A 23686-nucleotide genomic window follows, 5' to 3' on the forward strand; every position below is an offset into this window, starting at 1 on the left:
CCTCCGTTTGCATTTTGGACTTTCACAGCTCGCTCCACTCTCCGGTCTCCAAATCTCCTCCGATTCAGAATTGACTGAGGAAATTCTTCTTTTACTCTTCCATCATGACCGACGGCCCTCTCCTCGTCAACGTGGACAAATGGATCGAGGAGAACAAGCATTCGTTCAACCCGCCGGTTTGCAACAAGCTCATGTCAGTGACGCTTTGCAGAGCTTGGCGTAACGGTTCAAAAAATAATCCTCATCTTGTGCGTTTTCAGGCACTTCAGTCAACTCAACGTCATGTTTGTCGGCGGGCCCAATACGAGAAAAGACTACCACATCGAAGAAGGGGAAGAGGTAGGGAAAAACGAGGGAAATTCTGAAAACATTTTTACGAAAATTGCGTAAAATTTGAGCATTGGCTGCAAAAGTGAAATCGTAAAGCTGCAACAAACCGTTATTTAGTTATCGACTTTTTAAATACATTATAAACTGAATAAATGTGGTGAAATTGGCGACTAGAAGCTTCTAGATAGAGAATATTTATGAATCAAGTGTCAATCATTTTTGATGCAATAATACAGAAAACGATTAGGATTATAAAAGTACGATGCATGCGGCGCGCGATTGTGCTTTAAAAACACTTTGATTTCAGGGATTCCTGGTTTTAAGCAACGGAAAAAACAGAAAGCATTGTGCTATCAGAGTAATCTTTTAGTGTTGTGATTGTCAGAAAGCAGCTTTAAGTTGTGTCTGAAGGTCAAGTCAAGTCAACGTTCAAAACAACTGGAATAAAAAGTAATTCTCTTAAATCTAGAGTAATTACAACTCTTTATCAAGTCAAGTTTTTCATTAACTTTGATTAAAACCCACTTTTTAAACCAAGCCCCGCCTCCTCCAGCCGCCAGGGGCAAAGTTCAGTCACTTTGTTTGTCTTTGGGAAATTATTTTGGCAGATTCCCTCTAAATGCTAAAGCTAAAGTGTCTTTTAGCTCTTAGATCCACACAGGAAACGACTTGGACCCGAAGCTCACACATGACAAAATTATGACAAAGAGTTCAAATGTTAAATTGATGTTTTAGTGGGTGTTGATCTGAGAAATAACTCCAAAAGTGTGTCAAAACTCCAAGTGTGTCAAAACTTTTTAAACACTCAAACTGTCCAAACTTTTCCCAGAATGAAGTCGGCCTTGACAAATTAACCATTTCATCGACTTGTTTTAAATGATTCAAAGGGGAAAAACAAAGCTAAACAAATACCTGGTGAAAATACAACATATGAGTGCGTAACTGTTATTTTTAAAGCCCTGTTCAAAAAAGTTACGTTTTGAAGTGAAACTGAACAGTTTTTCTTATGACCTTGAATCTTGAAAACATAAAATACATTTAAATTTTGGTATTTCTACAGAAAATTCAACAAAAATCTCATTTGCATTAGTTATTGTTGTATGTTTAAAGTTAAGTTTAGTTAATTTAAGTAAGTGAGTAAATTGTATCCGTTCACAGACAGAAGTCACAAAGTGCTTCACAAAAACACAGAATAAAATAATACAAAAAACACACACAAAAAACAAAAAAACAACAAAAAGTTAAGTATGGGCTTATAATTCTACTCAAGAAAGATACTTGGGCTGTAGCTAACTATTATTTTGCTATTTGATTGGTGAATTAATTCTTTTTTAAATTCATTATTATTTTGATTAATTTAAGGTTAGAAAAACCCATGAATATGAGTTTTCCGCCCTAAATTTGACCCAGATGAAGTGAAAGCGGCTTGTGGTCGTCATGATGATATTTTTCAAAAACACAATGTTCACGTTTCCTGTGTCATTTCGTTGTAATCCGGCTCCGTCTGAGTCGTTAACCGTCTTCTCTAATTACATGTCAAACCCAGATGACATTTACTTGATTGTTAAATTAGTCGTCGACACTTGAGCTCATGCAACACAAATGAGGGGATTTTAACGCACATGTCAACGCACATTTCATCAAGCTTTCGATTCGTTGCAATCAATCGAATTCATATAGTTGTCGCTGGTTTAAGGTAGAAAAATGGAAAACTCTGCACAATTAGAGTGAGCGTATCTTTTATGATTTTGTCATAAAGCAAGTTTAAGTTTATTTTCTTTGGCAAAAATGAGCAGATGAGGATTATTTGCTTATTAAATCAGTTATTGACATGGGGTTTTTAACACACATTTCATCATATTTTAAATTAGTTGTGATCAATCCATTACCTTTTTTCAAAATGTGTAACTCAATAAGTAAAATATAGTGATCCAGAAATAGTATAGTAAGTATATTTGAGTATTAACAGTTTTTCTTCTTTCCTGAAGCTGTTCCTGCAGGTGAAAGGCGACATGTGCCTGAAGGTGGTGGAAAACGGGAAACACAAAGACGTCCACATTAAAGAAGGAGAAGTGAGTGTCAAACCGAAGAATTTCTATTAACTCAATTACAATTAGATTAGAGTTCTACAAATATGTTCTGAGAGTCTTTCATTTCAGTCTTCTACAGGTGAATGCGCCAAAAGAGATAAAAAGTGCACCATAAACCGAACCTTGATTCTAAAAGTATCTAGATTTTATTTTATTTATTTGAACAGTGCATATTAATCAATTTGTCAACAAACAGTTTTCTTTAATGTTTTGTCTGTTTGTGATTGGAAGAAAATGTTGTCGTTTTTTGTCGCTAGCAAGGTTTCATAAGATGTTCTTCTACTTCTGTGATGTATGTTGGGTTTAGTTTAAGACTAAAATTAAGTTTAGGTTTAAATTTAGGTTAGGTTTTAAATTTAAGGTTAGGTTTAATGTTTAAGATGTTCCTGGGGTCTCTTCTCACTCATGACACAGGTTTTGTTGCCCCTGGATACAGTCGTTAGGGAGTTAATGACTCGTCTGGTGCTGTAGATGTTCCTGGGGTCTCTTTACACTCATGACACAGGTTTTGTTGCCCCTGGATACAGTCGTTAGGGAGTTAATGACTCGTCTGGTGCTGTAGATGTTCCTGGGGTCTCTTCTCACTCAGGAACACAGGTTTTGTTGCCCCTGGATACAGTCGTTAGCGTGTTAAGGACTCGTCTGGTGCTGTACATGTTCCTGGGGTCTCTTCACACTCATGACACACGTTTTGTTGCCCTTGGATACGGTCGTTAGCGTGTTAATGACTCGTCTGGTGTTGTAGATGTTCCTGGGGTCTCTTCTCACTCAGGAACACAGGTTTTGTTGCCCCTGGATACAGTCGTTAGCGTGTTAATGACTCGTCTGGTGATGTAGATGTTCCTGGGGTCTCTTCTCACTCAGGACACAGGTTTTGTTGCCCCTGGATACAGTCGTTAGCGTGTTAAGGACTCGTCTGGTGCTGTACATGTTCCTGGGGTCTCTTCTCACTCATGACACAGGTTTTGTTGCCCCTGGATACAGTCGTTAGCGTGTTAAGGACTCGTCTGGTGCTGTAGATGTTCCTGGGGTCTCTTCTAACTCATGACACAGGTTTTGTTACCCCTGGATACAGTCGTTAGGGAGTTAATGACTCGTCTGGTGCTGTAGATGTTCCTGGGGTCTCTTCACATTCAGGACACAGGTTTTGTTGCCCCTGGATACAGTCATTAGCGTGTTAATGACTCGTCTGGTGCTGTAGATGTTCCTGGAGTGTCTTCACATTCAGGACACAGGTTTTGTTGCCCCTGGATACAGTCGTTAGCGTGTTAATGACTTGTCTGGTGCTGTAGATGTTCCTGGGGTCTCTTCTAACTCATGACACAGGTTTTGTTGCCCTTGGATACAGTCGTTAGCGTGTTAATGACTCGTCTGGTGCTGTAGATGTTCCTGGGGTCTCTTTACACTCATGACACAGGTTTTGTTGCCCTTGGATACAGTCGTTAGCGTGTTAATGACTCGTCTGGTGCTGTAGAAGTTCCTGGGGTCTCTTTACGCTCATGACACAGGTTTTGTTGCCCTTGGATACAGTCGTTAGGGTGTTAATGACTCGTCTGGTGCTGTAGATGTTCCTGGGGTCTCTTCACACTCATGACACAGGTTTTGTTGCCCCTGGATACAGTCGTTAGCGTGTTAATGACTCGTCTGGTGCTGTAGATGTTCCTGGGGTCTCTTTACACACATGACACAGGTTTTGTTTCCCTTGGATACAGTCGTTAGCGTGTTAATGACTCGTCTGGTGCTGTAGATGTTCCTGGGGTCTCTTTACACACATGACACAGGTTTTGTTTCCCTTGGATACAGTCGTTAGCGTCTTACTGACTCGTCTGGTGCTGTAGATGTTCCTGGGGTCTCTTTACGCTCATGACACAGGTTTTGTTGCCCTTGGATACAGTCGTTAGGGTGTTAATGACTCGTCTGGTGCTGTAGATGTTCCTGGGGTCTCTTCACACTCATGACACAGGTTTTGTTGCCCCTGGATACAGTCGTTAGCGTGTTAATGACTCGTCTGGTGCTGTAGATGTTCCTGGGGTCTCTTTACACACATGACACAGGTTTTGTTTCCCTTGGATACAGTCATTAGCGTGTTAATGACTCGTCTGGTGCTGTAGATGTTCCTGGGGTCTCTTCTCACTCATGACACAGGTTTTGTTGCCCTTGGATACAGTCGTTAGCGTGTAAATTACTCATCTGGTGCTGTAAATGTTCCTGGGGTCTCTTCTCACTCAGGAACACAGGTTTTGTTGCCCCTGGATACAGTCATTAGGGTATTAATGACTCGTCTGGTGCTGTAGATGTTCCTGGGGTCTCTTCTCACTCAGGAACACAGGTTTTGTTTCCCCTGGATACAGTCATTAGGGTATTAATGACTCGTCTGGTGCTGTAGATGTTCCTGGGGTCTTTTTACACTCAGGACACAGGTTTTGTTGCCCTTGGATACAGTCGTTAGGGAGTTAATGACTCGTCTGGTGCTGTAGATGTTCCTGGGGTCTCTTTACGCTCATGACACACGTTTTGTTGCCCTTGGATACAGTCGTTAGCGTGTTAATGACTCGTCTGGTGCTGTAGATGTTCCTGGGGTCTCTTCACACTAATGACACAAGTTTTGTTGCCCCTGGATACAGTCGTTAGCGTCTTACTGACTCGTCTGGTGCTGTAGATGTTCCTGGGGTCTCTTCACACTCATGACACAGGTTTTGTTGCCCTTGGATACAGTCGTTAGCGTGTTAATGACTCGTCTGGTGCTGTAGATGTTCCTGGGGTCTCTTCACACTCATGACACAGGTTTTGTTGCCCTTGGATACAGTCGTTAGCGTGTTAATGACTCGTCTGGTGCTGTAGATGTTCCTGGGGTCTCTTCACTCTTATGACACAGGTTTTGTTGCCCCTGGATACAGTCATTAGGGTGTTTATGACTCGTCTGGTACTGTAGATGTTCCTGGGGTCTCTTCACACTCATGACACAGGTTTTATTGCCCTTGGATACAGTCGTTAGCGTGTTAATGACTCGTCTGGTGCTGTAGATGTTCCTGGGGTCTCTTTACACTTATGACACAGGTTTTGTTGCCCCTGGATACAGTCGTTAGGGAGTTAATGACTAGTCTGGTGCTGTAGATGTTCCTGGGGTCTCTTCTCACTCAGGAACACAGGTTTTGTTGCCCCTGGATACAGTCGTTAGCGTGTTAAGGACTCGTCTGGTGCTGTACATGTTCCTGGGGTCTCTTCACACTCATGACACACGTTTTGTTGCCCTTGGATACGGTCGTTAGCGTGTTAATGACTCGTCTGGTGCTGTAGATGTTCCTGGGGTCTCTTCTCACTCAGGAACACAGGTTTTGTTGCCCCTGGATACAGTCGTTAGCGTGTTAATGACTCGTCTGGTGATGTAGATGTTCCTGGGGTCTCTTCTCACTCAGGACACAGGTTTTGTTGCCCCTGGATACAGTCGTTAGCGTGTTAAGGACTCGTCTGGTGCTGTACATGTTCCTGGGGTCTCTTCTCACTCATGACACAGGTTTTGTTGCCCCTGGATACAGTCGTTAGCGTGTTAATGACTCGTCCGGTGCTGTAGATGTTCCTGGGGTCTCTTCACACTTATGACACAGGTTTTGTTGCCCCTGGATACAGTCGTTAGCGTGTTAAGGACTCGTCTGGTGCTGTAGATGTTCCTGGGGTCTCTTCTAACTCATGACACAGGTTTTGTTACCCCTGGATACAGTCGTTAGGGAGTTAATGACTCGTCTGGTGCTGTAGATGTTCCTGGGGTCTCTTCACATTCAGGACACAGGTTTTGTTGCCCCTGGATACAGTCATTAGCGTGTTAATGACTCGTCTGGTGCTGTAGATGTTCCTGGAGTGTCTTCACATTCAGGACACAGGTTTTGTTGCCCCTGGATACAGTCGTTAGCGTGTTAATGACTTGTCTGGTGCTGTAGATGTTCCTGGGGTCTCTTTACACTCATGACACAGGTTTTGTTGCCCTTGGATACAGTCGTTAGCGTGTTAATGACTCGTCTGGTGCTGTAGAAGTTCCTGGGGTCTCTTTACGCTCATGACACAGGTTTTGTTGCCCTTGGATACAGTCGTTAGGGTGTTAATGACTCGTCTGGTGCTGTAGATGTTCCTGGGGTCTCTTCACACTCATGACACAGGTTTTGTTGCCCCTGGATACAGTCGTTAGCGTGTTAATGACTCGTCTGGTGCTGTAGATGTTCCTGGGGTCTCTTTACACACATGACACAGGTTTTGTTTCCCTTGGATACAGTCGTTAGCGTGTTAATGACTCGTCTGGTGCTGTAGATGTTCCTGGGGTCTCTTCTCACTCATGACACAGGTTTTGTTGCCCTTGGATACAGTCGTTAGCGTGTAAATTACTCATCTGGTGCTGTAAATGTTCCTGGGGTCTCTTCTCACTCAGGAACACAGGTTTTGTTGCCCCTGGATACAGTCATTAGGGTATTAATGACTCGTCTGGTGCTGTAAATGTTCCTGGGGTCTCTTCTCACTCAGGAACACAGGTTTTGTTTCCCCTGGATACAGTCATTAGGGTATTAATGACTCGTCTGGTGCTGTAAATGTTCCTGGGGTCTCTTCTCACTCAGGAACACAGGTTTTGTTGCCCCTGGATACAGTCATTAGGGTATTAATGACTCGTCTGGTGCTGTAGATGTTCCTGGGGTCTCTTCTCACTCAGGAACACAGGTTTTGTTTCCCCTGGATACAGTCATTAGGGTATTAATGACTCGTCTGGTGCTGTAGATGTTCCTGGGGTCTCTTCTCACTCAGGAACACAGGTTTTGTTGCCCTTGGATACAGTCGTTAGCGTGTTAATGACTCGTCTGGTGCTGTAGATGTTCCTGGGGTCTCTTCACACTAATGACACAAGTTTTGTTGCCCCTGGATACAGTCGTTAGCGTCTTACTGACTCGTCTGGTGCTGTAGATGTTCCTGGGGTCTCTTCACACTCATGACACACGTTTTGTTGCCCTTGGATACGGTCGTTAGCGTGTTAATGACTCGTCTGGTGCTGTAGATGTTCCTGGGGTCTCTTCTCACTCAGGAACACAGGTTTTGTTGCCCCTGGATACAGTCGTTAGCGTGTTAATGACTCGTCTGGTGATGTAGATGTTCCTGGGGTCTCTTCTCACTCAGGACACAGGTTTTGTTGCCCCTGGATACAGTCGTTAGCGTGTTAAGGACTCGTCTGGTGCTGTACATGTTCCTGGGGTCTCTTCTCACTCATGACACAGGTTTTGTTGCCCCTGGATACAGTCGTTAGCGTGTTAATGACTCGTCCGGTGCTGTAGATGTTCCTGGGGTCTCTTCACACTTATGACACAGGTTTTGTTGCCCCTGGATACAGTCGTTAGCGTGTTAAGGACTCGTCTGGTGCTGTAGATGTTCCTGGGGTCTCTTCTAACTCATGACACAGGTTTTGTTACCCCTGGATACAGTCGTTAGGGAGTTAATGACTCGTCTGGTGCTGTAGATGTTCCTGGGGTCTCTTCACATTCAGGACACAGGTTTTGTTGCCCCTGGATACAGTCATTAGCGTGTTAATGACTCGTCTGGTGCTGTAGATGTTCCTGGAGTGTCTTCACATTCAGGACACAGGTTTTGTTGCCCCTGGATACAGTCGTTAGCGTGTTAATGACTTGTCTGGTGCTGTAGATGTTCCTGGGGTCTCTTTACACTCATGACACAGGTTTTGTTGCCCTTGGATACAGTCGTTAGCGTGTTAATGACTCGTCTGGTGCTGTAGAAGTTCCTGGGGTCTCTTTACGCTCATGACACAGGTTTTGTTGCCCTTGGATACAGTCGTTAGGGTGTTAATGACTCGTCTGGTGCTGTAGATGTTCCTGGGGTCTCTTCACACTCATGACACAGGTTTTGTTGCCCCTGGATACAGTCGTTAGCGTGTTAATGACTCGTCTGGTGCTGTAGATGTTCCTGGGGTCTCTTTACACACATGACACAGGTTTTGTTTCCCTTGGATACAGTCGTTAGCGTGTTAATGACTCATCTGGTGCTGTAGATGTTCCTGGGGTCTCTTCTCACTCATGACACAGGTTTTGTTGCCCTTGGATACAGTCGTTAGCGTGTAAATTACTCATCTGGTGCTGTAAATGTTCCTGGGGTCTCTTCTCACTCAGGAACACAGGTTTTGTTGCCCCTGGATACAGTCATTAGGGTATTAATGACTCGTCTGGTGCTGTAAATGTTCCTGGGGTCTCTTCTCACTCAGGAACACAGGTTTTGTTTCCCCTGGATACAGTCATTAGGGTATTAATGACTCGTCTGGTGCTGTAAATGTTCCTGGGGTCTCTTCTCACTCAGGAACACAGGTTTTGTTGCCCCTGGATACAGTCATTAGGGTATTAATGACTCGTCTGGTGCTGTAGATGTTCCTGGGGTCTCTTCTCACTCAGGAACACAGGTTTTGTTTCCCCTGGATACAGTCATTAGGGTATTAATGACTCGTCTGGTGCTGTAGATGTTCCTGGGGTCTCTTCTCACTCAGGAACACAGGTTTTGTTGCCCTTGGATACAGTCGTTAGCGTGTTAATGACTCGTCTGGTGCTGTAGATGTTCCTGGGGTCTCTTCACACTAATGACACAAGTTTTGTTGCCCCTGGATACAGTCGTTAGCGTCTTACTGACTCGTCTGGTGCTGTAGATGTTCCTGGGGTCTCTTTACACTCAGAACACAGGTTTTGTTGCCTTTGGATACAGTCGTTAGGGTGTTAATGACTCGTCTGGTGCTGTAGATGTTCCTGGGGTCTCTTTACACTCATGACAAAGGTTTTGTTGCCCTTGGATACAGTCGTTAGCGTGTTAATGACTCGTCTGGTGCTGTAGATGTTCCTGGGGTCTCTTCACACTCATGACACAGGTTTTGTTGCCCTTGGATACAGTCGTTAGCGTGTTAATGACTCGTCTGGTGCTGTAGATGTTCCTGGGGTCTCTTCACTCTTATGACACAGGTTTTGTTGCCCCTGGATACAGTCATTAGGGTGTTAATGACTCGTCTGGTGCTGTAGATGTTCCTGGGGTCTCTTCACACTCATGACACAGGTTTTATTGCCCTTGGATACAGTCGTTAGCGTGTTAATGACTCGTCTGGTGCTGTAGATGTTCCTGGGGTCTCTTCACACTCAGGACACAGGTTTTGTTGCCCTTGGATACAGTCGTTAGCGTGTTAATGACTCGTCTGGTGCTGTAGATGTTCCTGTTGCCGGCCCGGATCCCTCACTCTCCTCAGAGACGAGCCGACACGGTGGGTTTGGTGATGGAGAGAAGGAGGATGACCACGGAAACCGACTGTCTCAGGTACAACACACTATAGTTTGTAATTTGTATGTAAAGTAAGTCACTGATTTGATCACTTTTGTTTATATATATATTGGAAAAGTCTTTGCACATTAAACGTCTCTGTCACAAACTTTGTCAGACACATTTAATAAAGTCCATTTTTTAAATCAAATATTCTAAAGGGCTTTTTTTTTACATTATTTATTACATTATAACACTGCCTTGTGCGGCTTCAGCCACTAGGAGGCAGAAGAGTCACAGTTTTCTCTGTTGACAAGAATCCCATGAGAAAGAGAGACTGAAAAATATGTTTTAAATTTTCTTTGCGGTAAATAATATAATGAAAGACATTCCAAACATTTCAATAACTGACAGAGTTGGTTTATGAGTTTGTTGTGTTTTGACTTTAGGCCAAAGCTTTAGTCACATAAATGTAGTCGAGGGCTTAGAATGGAAATGTAATGAACATTTTTAGCATAATTCATAATATGTGTTTTATTTGTATTGATTAGTTCTAAAAGCCTCTTAAGGCGTTGAAACTTAACACCCAAACAAAGCGTCAGGTTCGTACTATGTCAATGCTATGTCCAAATAAATAATTACATGAATATATACATAAATATACAAATTAATACATAAATACACAAATCAATGTATAAATAAATAAATACATACATAAATCAACATATAAATAAATAAATACATAAACAAATGAATAAATACACAAATGAACGAATAAATCAACATATAAATAAATAAATATACAAATAAATACACAAACAAATGAACAAAAGCACAAATAAGTCTTTTACGTTTGTTTCCGTGTCTTTTACATTTAATTTGTTTCCATGTCTTTTACATTGTTCCGTGTCTTTTACATTGTTCCGTGTCTTTTACGTTTGTTTCCGTGTCTTTTACGTTTGTTTCTATGTCTTTTACATTGTTCCGTGTCTTTTACATTGTTTCTGTGTCTTTTACATTGTTCCGTGTCTTTTACATTGTTCCGTGTCTTTTACGTTTGTTCCGTGTCTTTTACGTTTGTTTCTGTGTCTTTTACGTTTGTTTCTGTGTCTTTTACGTTTGTTTCCGTGTCTTTTACATTGTTCCGTGTCTTTTACATTGTTCCGTGTCTTTTACATTGTTTCGTGTCTTTTACGTTTGTTTCTGTGTCTTTTACATTGTTCCGTGTCTTTTACGTTTGTTCCGTGTCTTTTACATTGTTCCGTGTCTTTTACATTGTTCCGTGTCTTTTACGTTTGTTTCTGTGTCTTTTACGTTTGTTTCCGTGTCTTTTACATTGTTCCGTGTCTTTTACATTGTTCCGTGTCTTTTACATTGTTCCGTGTCTTTTACGTTTGTTTCTGTGTCTTTTACGTTTGTTCCGTGTCTTTTACGTTTGTTTCTGTGTCTTTTACGTTTGTTCCGTGTCTTTTACGTTTGTTTCTGTGTCTTTTACGTTTGTTCCGTGTCTTTTACGTTTGTTTCTGTGTCTTTTACGTTTGTTTCCGTGTCTTTTACGTTTGTTCCGTGTCTTTTACGTTTGTTTCTGTGTCTTTTACGTTTGTTTCCGTGTCTTTTACGTTTGTTCCGTGTCTTTTACGTTTGTTTCTGTGTCTTTTACGTTTGTTTCCGTGTCTTTTACGTTTGTTCCGTGTCTTTTACGTTTGTTTCTGTGTCTTTTACGTTTGTTTCCGTGTCTTTTACGTTTGTTCCGTGTCTTTTACGTTTGTTTCTGTGTCTTTTACGTTTGTTCCGTGTCTTTTACATTTGTTTCTGTGTCTTTTACGTTTGTTTCCGTGTCTTTTACATTGTTCCGTGTCTTTTACATTGTTCCGTGTCTTTTACATTGTTTCGTGTCTTTTACGTTTGTTTCTGTGTCTTTTACATTGTTCCGTGTCTTTTACATTGTTCCGTGTCTTTTACGTTTGTTTCTGTGTCTTTTACGTTTGTTTCCGTGTCTTTTACATTGTTCCGTGTCTTTTACATTGTTCCGTGTCTTTTACGTTTGTTTCTGTGTCTTTTACGTTTGTTCCGTGTCTTTTACGTTTGTTTCTGTGTCTTTTACGTTTGTTCCGTGTCTTTTACGTTTGTTTCTGTGTCTTTTACGTTTGTTCCGTGTCTTTTACGTTTGTTTCTGTGTCTTTTACGTTTGTTTCCGTGTCTTTTACGTTTGTTCCGTGTCTTTTACGTTTGTTTCTGTGTCTTTTACGTTTGTTTCCGTGTCTTTTACGTTTGTTCCGTGTCTTTTACGTTTGTTTCTGTGTCTTTTACGTTTGTTTCCGTGTCTTTTACGTTTGTTCCGTGTCTTTTACGTTTGTTTCTGTGTCTTTTACGTTTGTTTCCGTGTCTTTTACGTTTGTTCCGTGTCTTTTACGTTTGTTTCTGTGTCTTTTACGTTTGTTCCGTGTCTTTTACATTTGTTTCTGTGTCTTTTACGTTTGTTTCCGTGTCTTTTACGTTTGTTCCGTGTCTTTTACGTTTGTTTCCGTGTCTTTTACGTTTGTTTCTGTGTCTTTTACGTTTGTTCCGTGTCTTTTACGTTTGTTTCTATGTCTTTTACGTTTGTTCCGTGTCTTTTACGTTTGTTCCGTGTCTTTTACGTTTGTTTCCGTGTCTTTTACGTTTGTTCCGTGTCTTTTACGTTTGTTTCTATGTCTTTTACGTTTGTTCCGTGTCTTTTACGTTTGTTCCGTGTCTTTTACGTTTGTTTCCGTGTCTTTTACGTTTGTGTTGCAGGTATTATGTAGAAAACACCACTGACCTTCTGTTCGAGCGGTGGTTTTACTGCCAGGACCTGGGAACGCAGCTGGTGCCCGTCATCCAAGAGTGAGAAAACTCTAAATGCACATGATTAGTCCTGCTTTGTGTTTAGTATCGTCGTGAATACTGAACAAGAAACAAAAACGGTCACAAAGTCCAACGTCTTCTCTGTCGGCGGAAAGTCATTTTAAGAGTTTCAGAAGTTTGTGGATCTCTAACGACTCAACAAAACAGTGAACCCACGCAAAATATGGCAGATCATAGTTATAAAATGCCCCTGCTTTCCATCTAAAGCCATAAAATCCTCCAGAACGTGAATGCAACCAATTCACAGTCATTCAGAGTCATCATTTCACAGTCATTCAGAGTCATCATTTCCACTGAAGTCATCTTTTTCGCACAGGTTTATGGCATCGAAACAGGCCAGAACAGGCAGACCAGATCCCAGTAAGTATTCCATTTCATCATTTTGAAGTTGTCACATTGTCATATTCTGCCAAAAACTGTTACAAAACGGTGAATCAACATAAAAAAAAGTAATGTATTTGTACATGGAGAAGAGAAAGTACTTTGGAGCCACATGTAACGCTTCATGAAACAAAGTCATGTATAGAGTATTTAAAACCCAGATTTGACTTTTAAAATGTACCTACAACTAGGACTGGGTCCTGTTATACTGAGATAAACTGTGACAATTATATGACGTCCAAAATATGTTCTGAACCTGCCCCATATTAATTTTAATTGATAGTTTAATTTATGGAACGGGTTTGATAAAACATTAAAAACAAATTACACCTTCAAAAGGAAATGTGAGTCTAATTTCATAGTCAAATATAGAGACATTAAAGGAATTGTGTAGTGTCTGCATCCTGTGTGTTTGTATATATTATACGTGTGTGTGTGTGTGTGTGTGTGTATATATATATATATATATATATATATATATATATATATATATATATACTGTATATATACATGGTGATATTTCAGTTTAAATCATTCATTAGCTGATGTGTTTCCATGTAAGTCATATTTGATGTTAGGCAAAGTAAGTGTTAAACTTCAGGCTAAACTTCAATAAAAGTATAAATATCATCAAACCGTGTGTTAAAGTAGTTAGGTATTTCAAAACGTCTCTTTTCTCTGTATCGTGCCTAAAACCCTTCTTACACCGACATCTTTAGCGTTTACAGTCGCTTCATTGGACAGTTTGCTTTGTTGGGAGCAAAGATCAGGTCAGCACGAGTCTCCAGGATTAGATCAACAGCACGGTTTAAATTTCAGATGTGGGTTGATTTAGGTTAAAGTAAAAGTTAAGGTTTAAGGTTTAAGGGTTTAGGCCGTGGTCAGTCTCCAAAGTCAAGCGTGGAAACCTCTCGTGCGCTTGTGCATCTGCAGACGAGGCGTTCAGGGACCCTCCGTTCCAGATGAACACCATGAACGTCATGTCGCCGTTCTGTTTCAAATCCTGGCTGGACAAGAACCGCACGGCCCTGAGCAGCGGCGGCCCCGTCGACCTGTTCGGAGCGCAGTTTGAGACGGAGGTGAGCTTTATTTATTTATCTTATTAATATCCTCAGTTAAAGTCCGTACGACGGGTTAAACGACACATAAATGCTAAAACGCAATTATATTTCAGAACATTTTGCCCGTTTGTCCCCTGTTTGATCATTTTTGTAAAGTTTATAACTGTACTTCCTGGTTGGACACGGGTGGAGGTGATTCCACAGCTGTTACCTAGCAACCAGACTGTAAACAAGAGCCAAACTCCACATAAATGACAAAACAGTTCTGATCTGACACACAATAATGAACACATTTATTTAGTCCAACAATGGTTTAAACTGTCAGAAAAGTGTGTCAGTGTGAACCAAGCCCCCGGAAGCCAAGATGGCCGCCATTGAAACCTATGGAGCTGCTCATTGGCGCGTGGTTCCAAAAAAGTTTTTTAGTTCCGCATTACTTCCTGAACAGTGGTATATCTCCTCCCACTTTTGTGACGTCATCGCCGTGAGGCTTTGGCGTCGGGAGCGCGCACGTCGCGAGAAGAGTCAACACGGACTTTTGGAATAATTCGGCTTGAAATAGTCTGTTTACGTAACGTATAATGATGAATTGTTATATCCATCTATAAATATACATGTATCATGTTGTAAAGGTCTGATATTTAAGAGAATTATAAAGAAGTGTTAAGATAAAAAGTCTGGTTTAATGACAATGAATTAAATTTATTTATTTTGTTATTAACTTTTCAGTTATTTATTTACATAATATAATTTGGCCAATATGCATTTTTTTTAATCAGATGAGAAGAAATATAAAATATAATCATCGATTCTGTTACATAATTGAGTTAAGCAGTATTTAATTATATTCAGTTTCCTTTTGTGTCGTTTTTGTATCATGTCAATCTTTAATAAATACAAAACACATTTGTTTATTAATGTATTTAATACGAATAATGAACATGAATGAACTTGTTCAATAAATGCAAATCTGATTATATTTTTCCCCATGTGGGACAATAAAGGAATATCTTAAATGATAAATTGATTTTAGCCAGTTTTAGTTGAGTTTTAAAGCTACAATGAGTTTTAAAGCTACAATGTGGGAGTCCCTTATTAAGGAGTTGGAGTCTGTACTGTTCATTATTATTATCGTCATTAATAGAATCAGAAAATGTATTGCCATTGTCAAAGAAAAGAATTCACAAACAGTGGAACTTGCTTTGGTGATTCAGTGCAACATAAAAATATTAACAATGATAAAACAACCTGTATAAGTCAAATAGAACAAACTGAATAAAATAATATATTCTTTTATTGTCCACACATGAGGAAATGTCGTTGTTGCAACACAGTAGATCCAGAGGAAAAGGACAGAAAACTTATAGGAAGTTTAAAAAACACTCTTAATAGATCGATCTTAATAGAAGAACTCTTATAAACAAAAACTCCTATAGACAGAACCTCTCATACCTTAATAAAGAATGGAGGGGGAAAATAAAGATAAAGATAAAATAAAAACAGCGTAAGACCAAATAATACTAATAATAATGGTAAAATAAACACTCTTTTTACATCAGTTATATGCACATGAATGTGACATTATTGTGTTAAATACTGAATATCTCAGTATTTAACAAGACTTTGTTTCCATGGCTACGCAGTCTTCTGTACTTCAGTAATTGCACCGTTCAGCTCCATCGTATGACTGAGACAAACAGAACATGTCACAGCTTTAGATTATACAAGTCATATAACATACACTTCATATGTTTAGATTTATAAAAGTCATATAACATACACTTCATATGTATTACATTTATAAAAGTCATATGACATACACTTCATATGTTTAGATTTATAAAAGTCATATAACATACACTTCATATGTTTGTCATGAAGCTGCTTCACAGACACATGTGACACAGGAGTGTCTCTTTTGAAGAACAATTATCATTTAGTTTTTTTTGGTCATAACAAAACAGACATTTTATAAATTCAAAGTACTGATTCTACACTGTTTACTTTTAGTCGAGGCACAAGTTATTATTAAAATACCTTTTGCTTTGGAGTCGTCAGGAGTTTACTTGAGATGACTCTGTGTCTGCAGTGATTAGGTCTGCAGTGACCTGTAGTGACCTGTAGTGACCTGTAGTGACCTGAAGAATTTAATCTGCAGAGAGTCGAATAAGTACGACTAATTATAGATATTAACGATATTGTACATTTAAAAAGGTTTTACTGAGATTTAGTCCTAGTTTAACCTCATTTTAATGGCATAAAGTGGCTTAAATATCATTGTTACGCACTCATAAATGTTATTGTCTGAGATGAAACAAGCATCCAGTTGTAAAACAGACAGACAAAGCTTTTATCTAATATTTCACCACAGAGATCGAGAACTTTATTCTCATAATGAATCGATTTTGCGTCCAGGCGATGGTGTTCGGCCCGGGAGAGACGGAGAACGCGACCCGACAAAGCGACGCGTGGATTTGGCAGCTCGTACGGAAATCAAATCCTCTCCGACATTTCCCCCGAAGGCTTTTAGAACCGCGCAAAACAACTAAACTTCTCTCCCGTGTTTCAGGAGGGAGAATCGACCGTGACGATGAACGAGAAGACGCTCGAGCTCAAGACGGGGGACAGTTTGCTGCTCCCTGAACACAACCAGTAAGTGCAGATTTACGATGACGTGGCGGTCTGAAAATCTGAGAAAAAACACGTGCAGTTTAAAGTATTTTAGTTGAGTCGTATGAAAAAGCACAGATATGGGAGCAGAAAAAGGATGAAACGCATTAAAAATTCTATTAAAGTAAAAGTTCTGAAGTGTACTTTCAAAGCAGCGACGGGATGCTGAGATTGTGGTTAAAGCAGAAATAAGTAACTTTTTCACCGTATCAGAGTCTCTAAATATGTATTTTGGGGCGTTTGAAGTGCCCGTCGTCGCCCCCTGCTGTCTCTGGGCGGAAAACCGGCTCAAGACAAACTCTCCTGAGAAACCCTGGCTCTTTTTAAAAACAAATACCGTATTTTACGGACCGTAAGCCACACCTTTTTTCATAGTTTTTTCCGGGGTGCAATTTATACTCCAGAGCGACGTGTTTTCACCCTGACAACCACAAGAGGGCGCTCTAGGCTCTAAGCAACGCAGAAGAAGTATCAGCACTTCCTCTACCTCTGGAGTTTGTGGAGTTGTTTAGAAGTGACACAGAGGAAGAAGAATTCAATGGATTTAGTGATTTGGGGTAAAACTGATGCTTTGCTAAACTTGTTAGCATGTTCTTTATGCTATAGTTATCTGAATAACTGCTAATATGTTACGTTAACATACCAGACACTTACCACAGTTCTGTCTGTGCCTCATGTAGCTGAAGGTGCTAGCGTTAGCATACGTCACGTAGCTGAAGGTTTTAGCGTTAGCATACGTCATGTAGCTGAAGGTGTTAGCGTTAGCATACGTACACCTATTCACCATGTTCTCTAATCTGTTATTATTTTAAACTGCATTTCAAGATGAAATGTCTGTTCTTGGTCTTGGATTTGATCAAATACATTTCCTCCAAAAATGCGACTTATATATGTTTTTTTCTTCTCTATTATGCATTTTTTTTGCTGGTGCAACTTATAGTCCGGAAAATACGGTATATATGGCAACGTGAAATGTTTTTGTGTGTGATTCTACTGAAGAAGAAAAAAAGAAAGCGAAGAGTGAAAGTGCAAAGCTTTGAAATGTTATATTTTCACATGCGAGCAGCAGGGGGCGCTCCATTGTCAAAGTTACTTAGTTCTGCTATTAAAAGACTGTTAGTAGCGGCAAAGGGGACTAAACTAATTCTATTCCCCTGAAAACATGTTATTAAAAGACAATTTTAATAACTTCATTTTTATTTTATTATTGCAAATGAACTATTAAAATGTAACACAGTTAGATCAATCATTCGAAATAATACGCATTCATTTTGGCCCTGCCAGAGGACCAAACCTCATTTTTGTGTTCCATTTTAATAGTTTTAGAGTATAAAGTAAAAGTATTTCAGACAGATTTGGTGAACTACATTAGTAAAGCGTTAAAAGTGGTGATGATTTCCTAATTTTTCTCGCTGTATTTGTTCATTTTGGTTTGCCTCGTCCTGTCGAAAATGTAGAAAATACCATACAGGAAAGTATCCACGGTAAAAGCCACTTAAGTAAAGAACAGATACTTCTTTAAGTATTTTGTTACTTCCCACAGCTGACTCCAATGCTATTTCCGTTGCTTTTTATTGCGCATTTTGCACGTTATTCTCACATTCGTCTTATAATTGTCCAAAAGTTGCTGTTCTGTAAACCATCTCTGTTTAATTTAATCTTTGTTCATCCTTTTTTCATCCCTTCTTTTTGCAGATACCGGTGGCAGCGAGACGACAAGACTGTGGCTTTGTTTGTGGCTCAAAACCCCGAACGCAAAAGACCATAAACTGTGACAACTTGAAACCTCAGCTGTCGTGTCATTTTTTCAAACATGTAAAAACATTTAACGGACGTTTTTTTTTGTACGTTTTGTCCCGGCGGCGGGTTCGTGTCGCCTGTAGAAACGGAGAGGATCAGAATGATAAATATGTGGCAGGGCAGGATTTAACTGACAGAAAAAAAAACTATCAAACCTCACGGCGTGAGAATCAGAATTCAGAGGAATCCACATGTGAAGAAACAGATCAAAATGCAGAATATTGTCAAATAAATAAGACCGTAACGAGATTAACTGAGATCAGATATATGCTTTTATCTCTTTACAACAAAAAATAAGCAACTTTCAAGGTTAGAAACGGCTTGTTTATTACAAAAGATGGAAACATTGTAATGGTATAGATACATAAACTACATGCTATCGTTGTCGTTTACTCTTCCGACATGTTCATTTTAAGTAAAATATGAGCCCTGAAGATGATGGACATTTGAATAAACATCGTGAAATGTTTTAGTGCAAACTTTATTCGACTTAAATGACGGACACAATTGTTTAACTGTTTCTGGCTCTTTGCGTAAATTATGAAAACATAGTCAGGCTAACGACTAGCATGGCTAACTGTAAATGACTGAGGCTGTGGAATGACACGCCCACAAACATAAGTAGATGACTCATAAAAATGTTGATGAAACGATCGATTAAAGGCGCTGTACTTGAAACGGGAAAAACAGAACCAGTTCATTTAAACCAACTCGCCGTCCCGCTGAAGCTAACACACATTAGCATGCTAACGGTACTCTTCCGGCCTCTTGGAGGATAAAACGCTTTGTAGTTAGATTCAGAGAAAGCGCCATGGTCTCATTTTCACCTGATTAAATGCTTTTACAACATATATGTGCAGGGGAAAAACAAATGTACTTTATTACATGAAAAAAAATCTTTTCCAGCCCCTTTAGTGCAACAGGAAGCTTTGTTTCTGTCAGTCTGAGCAGCTGCAACGACACAAGGAAGTTTAGAATTACAAATTGACTATAGAGTATAATTCCGGTAAATGTTTTTTTAAATGATGAAAATACGCCGCGTGTTCCTGTTTTAACCAAAGCCAAATCCCCACAAGTGTCATTCTTCTGTGGTTTGTCATGCGACGCTGCAGGTTTTAACACGCATTTAAAATTCCCTTCATCCAGATCAGTTCCTTCAGTCGATGTCGCCAAATGTGTTTTCAGTCAGTCATCGCCTCCTGTAGAAGTCTAGACTTGCAGTCAGAATGAGCCATAACTATTCAAATAAAATCATAAGAATAACAAACACATCACAAAGGCCATGCTATTTGAGAGATTTATTCATCAAGGCTGACTGAAGTATAAACATTAATATTCCAAAAGATTATTATTCATTGTTGTTAAAATAAACAACATCAAATCAAATAAAGATACAGAAAAAATATAATTAATATATAATTGAAAAAATAATATAAAAAAAGCTTTTCAAATGCAAATTACTCTCAAGAAATCTTTCCAATATAGTGTCAAAACCAGATTTAGAGAGACTTATCCACGCGTTTGTCTCCAGTAGATTAGACTACTGTAACGGCCTGCTCACTGGTCTCTCCAAACGAGCTGTAAAACAGCTGCAGTACATCCAGAACGTTGCTGCTCGGGTCCTGACCAGAACCAGGAAGTATGATCACATTAGTCCTGTTCTCAGGTCTCTGCACTGGCTCCCTGTGGCTCAGAGAAAAGACTTTAAAGCAGCTCTGCTTGTGTACAAGTCTCTCCATGGCCTAGCACCAAAGTACATCTTGGATATGTTAGTGCCATATGAACCATCTCGGACTCTGAGGACCTCAGGGACCGGCCTCCTGCTGGTGCCAGAGTCAGGACTAAACATGGGGAATCTGCGTTTCAGTTTTATGCAGCTAAAATCTGGAACAGTCTTCCTGAAGATGTGAGACAGGCTTCTACTCTGACAATGTTCAAATCTAAGCTAAAAACAGTTTTGTTTAGCTGCGCATATGACTGAAAGGATTTTTTCTTTGCACTCTTCTCTTTTGTTTGTGATTTTATTAGTTTAGAAAATCAGTTGGATTGATAATTTTTAATTTAGTTAATTTTATTGTATTTCTGTTTCTGTAATTTCTTTGTGATTTGAATGCATTTTTCCTGCTGTGAAGCACTTTGAATTGCCTTGTGTATGAAATGTGCTCTACAAATAAACTTGCCTTGCCTTGCCTTGCCAATAAATATTAAATTATGAATGTTTTGAGACATAAAATTTATCCAAACAGAATAAATCCAGATACAGCAGGACTGACAAATACTGCAATATCATTTTTTTTAAAATCCGCATTCGCATTTAAACCCAACATTTATAATAAAATGCACACACAAAATATTCAAAATTGACATTCAGATGTTCAGAAATCTTAAGACGGCAAAATATATCTATTATTATTTTTTAAACAACATCATAGTGAACTCAGCTCTCATTGAGAAGAATTATTATTATTATTATTATTCAGATAATTATTATTCTGCTGCTGACAATGTTGCACTTTAACATTTTTTACACATCAAAATCATGAACAATGGCATAAATTAATAATTATATTGCATAACTGCTGTGCAAATGATTTAATATACAGACATGATTAGTATTTTACTGCTATTACTCGTGAAACAGATGGAAACTAGCAGTAACAACTGTCGATATCTAACTTCAACCTCTAGTTTCTAAAGTTCACTTGTTACGCTTGGTGAAACAAAACAAAAAACATCTCGTCAAACTGTTGTGGCCTGCTGTGATTTTGGTGCATTGTTGACAAGAAAAGTGTTCATTTACCAGTTGTTAGCGCATATGCTAACGTCGGCGCTAATCGCTAACGCTAACAATCTACACGAAACGGTTTTCGGTCGCCGAAACAGCCCTGGCTTTCCATTGTTTTTTGAAGGCTAACGCTAACTCTCCCACTGAGAATGCATATTAGCGCTAACACATAACGCTAACATGTATTGGGCAGATGGAACGCTGAGTTTTGTTTACAAACAGTGAAAGGAAAAATAGTTGATATGATTTTAAAAAATAAAATAAAAGTCAATCGCTGTCATTTCATTGCGTTTGAATTCGTAACGTGTTCTTGATAACAAACGTTTCCGCTATAAACGCGCCTAACGCCCAAAACGGCGCATACTCCAAAGTGATCAGTCCTTTGAAATTGTATGTAAAACTCGAATAATCCCACGGACACGCCCCCACCAGAGACAGCCCCGCCCCCCAGAGAAACTCCCACAGGTAAATAAAGGACGTGTAGACGGTCAGCCGCAGCGGGAGGGGCAGATGTCTGTTCAGAAGTTTGCGCCGCAGCGTTTCCACGGCGAACAGGGCGGTGGAGTACATGGGGAGGGCCCAGAGGCTGCTGTGGCCCCGCAAGCGGACGTCCCGGACGGAGAGGAAGTCCCAAGCGGAGGTGAAGAGGAGCTCGCACAGGAGGCCATGGAGAGCGTAGAGATAGAGGCGAGCGAGAGGGCGGAGACGAGTGGGAGGCGGGGGAGAGGCAGGGTGGGCCGGGGGGAGGCTGCTGGGCTCGGGGGGAACCGGGCTCTCAACCAAGGTTGCTGTAAAAGACACAACGAAACATCAAACGTCCGACACAAAAACATGTTTCAGTTTGAACTTTTAGATCCGCCGCTCAGTTCGGTCCTGGTTTAGTCCTGGTTCTGCCCCAGTTCAGTCCCGGTTCTGCCCCGGTTCTGCCCCGGTTCAGTCCCGGTTCTGCCCCGGTTCAGTTCCGGTTCTGCCCCGGTTCAGTCCTGCTTCAGTCCCGGTTCTGCCCCGGTCCTTCCCCAGTTCAGTTCCGGTTCTTCCCTGGTTCAGTCCTGCTTCAGTCCCGGTTCTGCTGCGGTTCAGCCCCGTTCAGTTCCGGTTCTACCCCGGTTCAGTCCTGCTTCAGTCCCGGTTCAGTCCTGCTTCAGTTCCGGTTCAGTCCTGCTTCAGTTCTGGTTCAGTCCTGGTTCAGTCCTGCTTCAGTTCCGGTTCAGTCCTGCTTCAGTTCTGGTTCAGTCCTGGTTCAGTCCTGGTACTTCTGTGGGCGTAGGATTTCTCCTTCATTGGAGTTCTCCTCAAGGTTTCTACTTTTCCCTGAGGTTTTTAGTAGTTTTTCCTGACAAAAGGAGGGTCTCAGGACAGTAGGGAGCTCTGGGACATTGATTCGTCAACTTTTCTATTCTGGAATGCCCAGGAACTGAACTTGGGATGTAGTTTTGCGGTGAGCGTGCTGAATGCTAACCACTCTAGCGCTGTGCCTGGGTGGTGGGCAAAGGTGAAGGTCGTCCTTGAGGAAGCACGCTTACGTCTTTAAGTAGATTAGTTTGTAAGGATCAAAGTAAGAGACGGTTCAGAGCTCGTTAGCGTCTAAACTACACTCAAACTGCGTCAGTACTACAGAGCGCTGGTCATTTAATACATTTAATTTAATTTAGATAAAAAAGGCTTGACAAGTTGGTGCCAAAGGAGCATAAAGTGAAAAGTGAGTCTTAACGCAATACCACTGATGCTTTTCTAACAATAAAGTTTATAATAATTACACTTTTAATGCGTTTTAATACAACATGAACAGACTTAACTCATAATGAACACACAGTTTATTAAGAATTATTCAGGCGTAGCAACTATTTAATTTCCTCTCAATTAAGTTACAGTTTATTATTAATTCTTAATAAACGATATGTTCATTATGAATTAAGGCTTTTTTCATGCTTTAATTAGGTATTTTTGAACAAGTTTTGTAAGTAACCAAACTGAAATTAAACTACCGCTACAACCACAACTAACACTACTACTACACTACAAATACCACCTTACAAATTGTGGGGTAAAAAAGCACAAAATACGTGTCAAAAGTGATGAAACGTCTCGTCTCACCCGTTTGGTCTTTGCCTCTCTGGATCTTCCTCCCTCTGAGCTCCATCGCGTGGCGTTTGCTCCTGATCCCGTCCCGCTCTTCACCCCCGCGAGCTCAGGCTAAACATTAATCCGCTGATATCGCCAGAAGGAACAGAACGCGCCTGACCAAAAAACACCATCGATTCGAGCCGGTTTGAAAAGAAACGAAGTTCGATTTGGAGGTTAGCGTTGGGGTTATCAGCGACGAACAGCGACAGGCGTGTCAGAAACGTGTCGCTGATAAAAGGACTGAACAAAGCTACGGTTTTCAAACTCAAACGAAAAGGTATGGACAA

The 23686-nt window shown here is 40.5% G+C and overlaps 2 protein-coding genes across 2 annotated transcripts; one reads left to right on the plus strand and one right to left on the minus strand.

Annotated features, from left to right (window-relative positions):
- Positions 1-18464, plus strand: haao (3-hydroxyanthranilate 3,4-dioxygenase). Its single transcript, XM_072437167.1, has 10 exons — positions 1-193; positions 261-339; positions 2319-2402; positions 9643-9749; positions 12468-12557; positions 12895-12938; positions 13893-14038; positions 16436-16504; positions 16590-16672; positions 18386-18464. Exons 1-10 carry the CDS (start codon positions 105-107, stop codon positions 18456-18458), a joined length of 864 nt encoding a protein of 287 aa, XP_072293268.1. The 5' UTR covers positions 1-104; the 3' UTR covers positions 18459-18464.
- Positions 18465-21446: 2982 nt separating this feature from the next.
- LOC140350813 (transmembrane protein 229B-like) lies at positions 21447-23415 on the minus strand. The gene is made up of 2 exons (XM_072436329.1): positions 23370-23415; positions 21447-22063 (listed from the first exon to the last, which is right to left on the minus strand). Exons 1-2 carry the CDS (start codon positions 23413-23415, stop codon positions 21558-21560), a joined length of 552 nt encoding a protein of 183 aa, XP_072292430.1. The 3' UTR covers positions 21447-21557.
- Between the last annotated feature and the right edge of the window lie 271 nt (positions 23416-23686).

The sequence above is a fragment of the Eucyclogobius newberryi genome, unplaced genomic scaffold (assembly GCF_026437365.1).
Source record: "Eucyclogobius newberryi isolate DKJ021-1_F unplaced genomic scaffold, fEucNew1.0.hap1 SCAF_8, whole genome shotgun sequence".
NCBI classification, from domain to species: domain Eukaryota; kingdom Metazoa; phylum Chordata; class Actinopteri; order Gobiiformes; family Gobiidae; genus Eucyclogobius; species Eucyclogobius newberryi.